The sequence below is a fragment of the Tachypleus tridentatus genome, chromosome 11, assembly GCF_004210375.1.
Source record: "Tachypleus tridentatus isolate NWPU-2018 chromosome 11, ASM421037v1, whole genome shotgun sequence".
NCBI lineage: Eukaryota > Metazoa > Arthropoda > Merostomata > Xiphosura > Limulidae > Tachypleus > Tachypleus tridentatus.
The window spans coordinates 4,748,080-4,758,040 of NC_134835.1; the positions used below are offsets into that span (position 1 = coordinate 4,748,080).

At 35.3% G+C, this 9,961-nt stretch overlaps 1 protein-coding gene across 2 annotated transcripts in view; it reads right to left on the bottom strand.

Annotated features, from left to right (window-relative positions):
• Window positions 1-5,022, bottom strand: part of LOC143231625 (nudC domain-containing protein 1) — a 35,692-nt gene extending 30,670 nt beyond the window's left edge. Inside the window, exon 1 of one of the 2 annotated variants that reach the window (XM_076466162.1) lies at window positions 4,792-5,022. In XM_076466162.1, the coding sequence (XP_076322277.1) occupies window positions 4,792-4,903 (112 nt within the window). In that variant the 5' untranslated portion in view covers window positions 4,904-5,022. The remainder of the gene's footprint in view (window positions 1-4,791) is intronic. The other variant, XM_076466161.1, reaches the window with a different exon arrangement.
• Between the last annotated feature and the right edge of the window lie 4,939 nt (window positions 5,023-9,961).

Below are 9,961 nucleotides of genomic sequence, written 5' to 3' on the forward strand. Positions count from 1 at the left end.
GAGAGTTAACAAAAGTTGGCAATGATTTTATAGCTCACTACAAAAAGTTTTTTTTTGTTTGGAAGGTTTGTACCAATTGACTTGGACTAAACTCTTATGTCACTGAATCTAGCCAAAACTATTTGAGTAATAATAATAGTATGTATATAGTTGAATATGTATGCAAAACAAGTAATTTAATAAATTTCATACTGTAATTATATACAAGAATTTAATCTGGAAATCAGCACAATATAATCATTTTTGTTGCAATACAGAACTATTTTTAACAACTAATTCATTATGACAACAATTAGTTATATCACTGCACTGATGTTTTTCAATTTCTTCCATGGTTTGTTGATGCAAAAAAGTAACAAAGTCACTTTAAACCGCTGCTTGGAAAACACCATGCAAGTTAACATTTTCCTGAACTTAAAACATATTTCCAATAATGCTCATCTCTGGTAACAATACAGCTATTGTTCAATCTTCAGGACTTCTGCTCTTTTCCCATTTAAGCACTGAAGCATAAAAGCAGTATTTTATATCACATTTGAATGCCCTGGGCAAATTCTAATTTGCAAATTTCTCAACCAATATCAATAAGCTTTCTGTCCATGTACTGTATATAAACACCTCATTTGGGTAATGTAATCCCTTTTGGAGATATAAATGAGCTTTCAGTAGAGAGGTAGGACAGGAGAGTTTCACTGGAAGTAAGTATCATTGGAAATACATTTGCAGTTCAGGAAAATGTTAATTTCCCAAACATACTTAACACCTGCTGTCACTACAGCTAGTATCCAACACTGAGAAGATGTATCACTTGGTGCAAGCACGATCTATATAGAAGGCATGTGCATAGGACAATGGTGTAACACAATAAAAGTGGTACATACACAATATATTCAGAACAGTAATTATTATAGATAGGCCAGCTCCATCCAAATAATGTAGCTTCCACAACTTGGGGTTGGAATTAAGGGATCTTGGTCCCTATAACCCACATTGGTAGCTTGGCCAATTGGACTGCAATGATATATATATATATATATACAATTTTGATTTGGATCCCAACCTGTACTTATAGAATGATCCATTTTACACCACCAGAATCATGATGAGAAAGTAAACAACACCGAATTGGATTTCTCCCCCACCTGAGGAAGTCCAGAAGGCAACTTCCAAAGCTCAGAATGATGGGAACATGTATGCCATACTTATCCAAAGGAGTATTACTCATCTGGTCTGAAATTATAAACATTCATTCTAACTCCCTAATCAGGTCGACAAGGAACATTCCACCTATCCCTGGAATTATAAAAAGGACATGAGACCTGTGCTAAACCAGGGGCCTAGGATGGGACCACTTTACATTCAAAATTATGAGGAGATAGTGGACCTTCTTCCCTGAACAATATAAAAAACTAACAGTGAACAAACAGAAGAGCCAGACACACCCAACCACATAGCATAGTATCAAATCTGAGCCAGAAATTATGAGTACGCCCCGACAAAGAATGGTGCCACTCCTACCAACATCCGAGAAAAACATCTAGAGACCTGAATAAAAGGGTCCACAACTTTGCTGTCTTTTCCAAGAATGGAAGAACACACTCTTAATAGTCTAGGCCCACCAACCCAGCAACTGGAAACTAAGAGTGGTAAGGGCTCCCAAGCTCCACTAGTAGTCTGGGAAGTCCTAAGGAACAGTGCTTCAAAAACTCTGCAATAGGTAAACAAACTTCCTGACATACCAATACTGATTTATTCAATCTCAAGATTAGCAAGGACAAGAAGGATCCCCTTTAGCTTTACACATGACTGTCCATGAGTGGTGGTCCATAATAAGGTAATAACATCTGGTAGGTGCCTAGATGGCCTTATGGAACACCTTATTTTGACAAAGCCTGTTGCAACCTGTATTAATTATAGTGAAAATGATTGATAGTGTAGATTTTAGAAGAAAAAGTATACCCGCAAGGGTAATATTCATCACAAAGTGGGATCCAGTGTAAAAATAAAGACACCCTAGAAATAAAAGAGTATATGATTGAGAAAATATGCACTTCTGGTTAAAGTCTAATAGATATATTCAAAAACTTTCAGAAGATACTGCTAGATCTTGTGAATAATGAGATGGGAAAGTATTAGAAGTAGTCAACATGTCAGCCTATATAATGTCTTCCAGAGAACAGTTTAAACTTGCTTACTAATAACATAGAAATATGATGATTCTGGTGAGATGTGACCTGCAGAAAATTTCTCTCCTGTAATAATAAAACATTATAGCTCAAGTGAATCAATTTATAAAGCCACTTTATGAGGGTCATGGGATATAAGTCATGGGAAATAGAAGGATCCCAATGAATGAACTATCAGTTCCTAGTATCCAGAAATGATTTAGTACAAGCCACATAACACCTGAGGGCCATGACAGGACACAACAAATAATTGGGATTAAAACAGTCACACAGGTGAGAAATGTTGGCAAATGGATTGGTGAAGATATTCCCCTTCCTGATTGCCCTGGTCTTGAGAAGAAAAGACTAACATAATGGACAGCCTCAACTTAGAGTGACCCTTCTCCTAGCTGTTGTCTAACACCAGATAGCAAAGGTGGAAGAGAAGAAGTCAGGTCGACCTCTCTAGTAGAAACATTAATTTAGGAATTCTACCCTTGAGTATTTTATTTTTAAATAATGTATGATTATAAATGAAAAGATAACTATAAAAATGCTGACCATGTTCAAATTCACAACATAAATAGTAAATAAGCACAACACTCCTGTTGAAATAAACTAAATCCTTTGTTGAAAAAATGTAACTAAATTACCAGAATGAGGTACTTACACACAGTACACAGAAATGAGAAGGAAGCCCATTAGATATGTGGTAATTCATTACATACTGAACAATGACAGTTAAAGGTCTTCAAAAGCCACAGAAGAAAAAAGGCCTATGTGTGAACAACGCCACATTAAAAACATCACTGCCATTTGTGAATTAATGATAAAATAATAAAGTTCTTTAAAGAAAATCTAGAGAAAATTAAAACAAAGTTTTGTTGAAAATGCAAATCTCATTTAATTAAAACACAGATGAGAAACTTAAACTCTTCTCATCAGTACAATGTTGGGGAGAAGAATCAGGATTCATAAGCATGAAATGTTGAAGTCGCTGTACATGATGTGTCATAATGAAGGGTTCTGCTTGATAATTACATTATCATGCAGTAGTTCAAATCCACATGGTTTTTGTTAGATGTGAATTTTCACAAAGCTGTTGGCTTCCAAATCTCTTTGCCAAAACACGAGGAAGAGCTGAGGAAAACACTATTTTGTACGAGAGGTGAGTATCCATTTCAAAACGTTGCAAAGTGAAATATTTATATTAGCAAATATTTTTTTGTCCACATGATACTTTCATCAGAGGACAATTTTTATACGAAAAAAATTCATTTTCAAAGGTAATTTAGAAAAGCAAGATTAAGGCTGAATTTTGAACAAGATTTTTAATGACATTTACAAAATAAGATCTTGTCTAAGTTGTAGTAGATTTTAATGAAATTTTGCTTTAATGTATGTACAGGTATTATTATTGATATTGTATATGTAGGTTTTCAGAAACATTTCAATCATATTCTTCACTATGTGTTAATTATTAATTTTAAGTTTTTATAGAATTGGTGAGCAACTCAAGTAGGTGATTAAAAATACTTATACGTAGGAAACAGAATAATGTGACAAGTGACCACCATTTTGAATGTACAATGTGATCCCTCAATAACCTGTTTTAGAACTTCTGTAGTTTATTACATATTTTAATGATATAGGCTACCAATAATAGATTACTCATGAGGTTCATCGTTCAATTACTCTTAAGTTATTGTTCTCACTGATCCTAAGAGCTGAAATAAACAAAAATAGTAAAAATCAGAAACATTAATTCTGATTAGTTATTATATTAAGTTGCACAACCTTGAAATAACTGAAAATAGTTATTAAAATCATAATAGCAGTATTTTAGTTACTTCAATATTTGCATAACAGCAACCAGAAATACTAATTTCAATTAGTATTATTTTTATGACAATCCATTTACTAGTAATTTCCATTCATCCATTAATTTAATGACATTAATCATGGAGTGGCAAAAACCCAGGATAGCATATTTCCACCACAATAGGTACAAAGATTCCAACAAGAGTACAAAACAAGCAGAACTAGGAGGTAAGGGGTAACTAAAATAAAATTAAGGTTTCTTCCAATGCACTGCCTGTGTTATGTACACTTGAGATAGACTACTCTCAGCAAATACAGAAAATAAAAAGTGAGCATCATAAATCTGCAAGTTGACTAGTTTTCACTTGTATGCTGGTATTTTCACAAATGAATAGGTAAATCAACACAATATAGCCAATTATACAGTACTAGTAAAAAATAAATATCCAAACTGTCAAGTGTTATACACCTAAAATGACTTACCACCTCTTGAAATACTTAGGATAACATATATTTTACTTTTTTTAATATAAACAGTCGATTTAAATTTGACTGGGTGAAAGCTGTGACGTTCAATTAGGGCAAGAAGTGTGATTCCTTCGAGTTTGACCACCTATTAGCTTAAAAACAGCATACACAAAAGTTTGAACAAAATATAATACACGATAGTTCTCAACTTAGCTTACGTTACGTACGTATTACTAATGCTATTAATATTATGTTTTAGCACTTATATTGATTAATATTGCCTTCCTTTGTCAACAACAAATATTAAAAACATAAGATTACCACTCCAAATTCTTACCGCCGCTCAACTGCTGTTTAAGCACTGGTAATGGATCCAAAGACAATCTGTAACTTTCAAATTTCGGATCTAAAAGATCACGATTAGGTTTAAAATCTATCTGAACCGCCATTTTGGACGCGCTAAAATACAAGTCCTCTGTTTTTAACTTGATCAATAAACGAACTTATCGAAAGAGCACTCCAATATGGCTACTTGTAACGAAAATAATGTACTACTAAATAAAAAAAAAAGTTGCATATTTGTAAAAAAATAAAATTGTCTTACAACAATGTCATCTTGAAAGATAGTTTTTAACTAAGAATTGTCAATGGTTCTGTATGCTGCTACATGATCATTATGTTTATACAGAATGTTATACATGATTTATTTATACCAATAGAGTCTCTCAGAGGTTCGATTCCCCTCGATGGACATAGTGTATAGCCTGGTGTGGCTTTGCTGTAAGAAAAATATAAATAAATAAGGCATACACATTTTTCTAATGAGAAATATCTAGAAATGCTATTTAACTGTGTAGACTTAAATAAGAAGAACATTTTTTAAGCACTAGCAAACAAAGAAGTGACCATCAGATTGTATTTGTAGTCACAAGAAAAGAAGCTGTTGAAATATGTGTTGCAAAATGTTCGTTGTTATAACGTGTTATATCGTTAGACGGGGCCTGGCATGGCCAAGCGCGTTAGGCATGCGACTCGTAACCTGAGGGTCGTTGGTCCGAATCCCCGTCCCACTAAACATGCTCGCCATTTCAGCGGTGGGGGCGTTATAATTTTACGGTCAATCCCACTATTCGTTGGTAAAAGAGTAGCCCAAGAGTTGGCGGTGGGTGGTGATGACTAGCTGCCTTCCCTCTAGTCTTACACTGCTAAATTAGGGACGGCTAGCACAGATAGCCCTCGAGTAGCTTTGTGCGAAATTCCAAAACAAACAAACAAATCGTTAGACGGTTTATTCTACATTATTCGATAAATATAATGTCAGATTCAGTCCATGAAACGATACTAGCTGATTTCATTAAACGTTTGTTACAACTACGTTCACTTGTAGATCTAATTATACAAATGAACTTTTCAGTAGAAATTCCGAGACTGATAGTGAGTATGCTTAGCTTGTTTTGCTTGTTTTGCTTGTTTTTTGAATTTCGCGCGAAGCTACTCGAGGGCTATCTGCGCTAGCCGTCCCTAATTTTGCAGTGTTAAACTAGAGGGAAGGCAGCTAGTCATCAGCACCCACCGCCAACTCTTAGGCTACTATTTTACCAACGAATAATGGGATTAAACGTCACATTATAACGTCCCCACGGCTGAAAGTGCGAGCATGTTTGGTGTGACGGAGATTCAAAACCGCGACCTTCGGATTACGATTCGAACGTCTTAACCCACCTGGCCATGCCGGGCATATAGATGCTTAGCTTAATTAACTTTAATATATAAACAAACGCGTTACTCAATCATAACCTGAAAAGCATAATAGAGTGTTAACTGTCATACCAATACTGAATAATTTTTCTGACACTTTACAGTCTGATTCAGTCAATCAATACAAACTCAATTAATAGCATAACCTTCTTTGTTTTTAACTTTCATGAGTTTTCTGGATCTCAGACACGTCATCACCACGAGCTCTCCTTAGCAACCTTCTAAATTTATGCCTTAAAAATATAGATTAAAATACTGTACTCTTTCTGAAATAAAAAAGTTCTTCAGGATTATTGTTGATTTAGTGTCCATAAATTACTAAACTTCCCTCCCTTTCACCCAACGTCATCCAACCCTGACAGTGCTGGGCTGGCGAGTAAACAACTATTGTGTTCTCAAAACCAGTGGACAAGCACATTTAAGAGACAGTTGGCACAGCATTCACCTCGAAGTGTTCATTATTCTAGATTATGCCTGGTATGGCCATGTGGTTAGGGCACTCTACTCGTAATCTGAGGGTCACAGATTCAAATCCCCGTCACACCAAACATGCTCGCTCTTTCAGCGGTGAGGGCGTTGTAATGTGACGGTCAATCCCACAATTCGTTAGTAAAAGAGTATCCCAAGAGTTGGTGGTCGGTGGTGATGACTAGTTGCGTTCCCTCTAGTCTTACACTTCTAAATTAAGAACGGCTAGTGCAGATTGCCCTTGTATAGCTTTGCGCGAAATTAAAAAACAAATAAAAAATATTCTGGATCTGCTAGTTTAATGGCCGGTATTGACATTCTTGCTCACCTTGTGGTCTTGCAAAAGGAAAACGTTAGGGGTTAGCAGGCATATACATAGTTACCAACTGGACCTGGTCATCTTGCCATCTCTATAGTACTGCAAAGCATGAACAGCTCCTATACTAGTATCACAATTATCCACAAAGAAATAGACACTTTGCTCTTCCTGTCCTTAATGATGTCTAGACGGAGGCATCAGATATGGTTCAATAGATATCGTTTGTGTAGGTTTTGTTGTAGTGTGTACCCCTTGGAAGGCCTGTATAGTTTGTCCATTCACTTGGAGTCATTTTTTTATGTTCCACGTTCACTTTCTGTGGATGTAGCTGGTTGGCACACCTTCAGATTGTTTTAGCCTGGTGTGCTAGAAGTACCTGCATTAGACCACGCCACTGGTAGATTTGTCACTTAATTTGTAGCTGTAAGCTTTCCCTGTTCCAGTAGCCAGCTTGAAGTTGCTATTTAAAAGTAGAATATGGCTTCTATGAGAGCAAAAGGTCTTTTACCTCCAGTTATTGTCATATAAATTGATTGCAGAGAGCGCTGCATAGTATATCTTCACATGTAACTGTCATAACTCGTCTGCATAGGTAGCAAATGCCTTTAATTTTTGTAACATTTCTCTCTCTCTCCGATCGTAAGTTGGCTCGATAGATTATTTTATTTTCTGCTGGGTCAGATTGAAGTTGCACCTCATACATGATGGTTTATCAGTCATTTGACTATCTATTATATAAGTAGTGAACAGCATAGAGGACTATACCATCTAAACTCAGGACCAGACATTAATCAAATAGTATTCTCTGGAGCTCATCTATTCTAGTCAATGACCTGTCTTAAACGTCTCTTCATTTGCAGTCCCTTTGAAGGCCAGAAGTGTGATCTGATCGACCTCATGCATAGAACCATTTGAGTCGGGCCAAAGCCTCTATCTCTCAAAATGATTCTGAAACCAGGAGAAGGCATCATCGATGTTCTCGGCTTTTGTTAAAAAGTTATTTATGGATATTATGACAATCCAAAAGGCAGTTGATCTTTGACCCGTGGTTACAGAGCAATGACTTGTTTGTGGTGTCTTATCATACATCCCTATATGACTGCTATTTTGGAAGTTGCCATCAACACAATAGAAGGCGTTTCCATTACCCTCACTGCCTCATGCTTTGGGTCACAATCTTTACTTGTGTGTGTCCGCCATCTAACCTGGCAGAAGACAAATCTAACTCATACTTGTCAATGCATTCAACTTGGGATAAATTATTGAACTGATGAACATATTGACATTAATATCATCAAGAGCCAGGTTTTCCACAATGATTTTTGAAGGTTTTTATGTCACTGAGAAATCCAGGAAACTCATTAGTACTGGATCATTGGAGCTGATGAAATCTCCTATGGAGGAGTCTATCCTTCAAATGGTCCATCAACAGGAGTTTATATCACTGTTGGTGCTACCTAAGAAAATGAAAACTGCAAAAAAAAGAAAAGAGAAGCCTAGTGAGTTGTTTCATCAGAGGGTGGAAACACAACTAGGAAAATATGGCAGATGTGTCTGCATCTTTAATAAGATTACTCTATCCATATGCCTAAGAACAGTTTTCCATTTATAAATATGTCCAAGTTCTAAATGACTAAAAGGGAGGTGAGGTTTAGCAAAATTTCAACTTTGAATATGAAGATCAAAGCAACAGTGGTACAGACGAACTAGATAATTTTACCAATATTTCCTAACATCAACGAATGTGCCTGCCAAAATATTAGGGATATACGTCACTAAAGTCTCCAAGGAACTACCAATTAAGAGACCTTCTTGGAGGGGCAGAGCATAAAAACTCCTTTTCTTGTCAGTGACCACGCAACATTCGATATTAAAACATATCCAACTAGTCAAGTTCCAGTACAAGGAGGTAGAATTTGAATGGATGGAGGCCTGGGCCCTCTATAAATGCAAAGAAAATCGGTTGTTTTAGAAATAAAGAGGAAATTTGGCACCTATGGGACAGGTGAGATGAATCCAAACAGAACGTGGTGAAAGCCCAAAGTGACCTCAAGACATTCATAACCACTAATTAGATGAAAATGGCAACAGTAGAAACTCTGCTAGCGAGATTAAGATGATTGGAGTGAAGCTATGACCATTTTCTGGGGTGAATGTAAATTTTGTATTATTTTGATTTATTGTAATTTTTTATTTAAAGTGTTTTAAATTAGAGTGTCCCTAGTTTTCTGCATTCAAGAGTGCATGTTGAAGGTAGGTTCCTAAAATTTTTTTTTCTTTTATAGAGAAGGAGGATTTGTTAAATGTATATATGCTTTTCGTTTTTGTTGTATGTTATGACGAGGCGTTCACTCTTACATGAATGTCATTGCACATGTAAAATCAGGCATTTAAAAGTTTCTCTTATATCTATCTATATATGAATTTTTTATGTAAATAGTACATCCATTTTGCCACAGTTGTGTGTGCACACAAGTGCATTTGAGTGAAGGATATGTTATTTGTTTTAGAATCTTTTCGTATTATTACTATTCTCCATATTTCATTTTTATTGGTAAAGTGATTTTATTTTACGTTTCATTTTTATCAATGTTAAACAATGTTTTTTTTCCTTTTCTGAAGTGAGTTAAGGCTGCTCCTACCTTGAATAATTTATCATTGTTCACGTTAAAAGTGGATATGATTTCAATATAAAAAGATTTTCCCATTTGATTTTATTTTTATTTTAAATACGTTTTTGTGGTTACTTTCTCTTAAACTATCTGCTCTTAGAGTGAAAAAGGTAATTCTATGTTTTACTTTATTTGTATTTACTTTAATTTTTGTGATTGTATATGCTTGAGTTTTACATTTTCTGTGGCAAAGGTTCTAACGTGTTAATTATGGTAAAGAAGATTTTTAATGTATTATTTCATTGTGACTTCAATTAATATTGAATGTAAACTGAATAGTTTTAATCTTA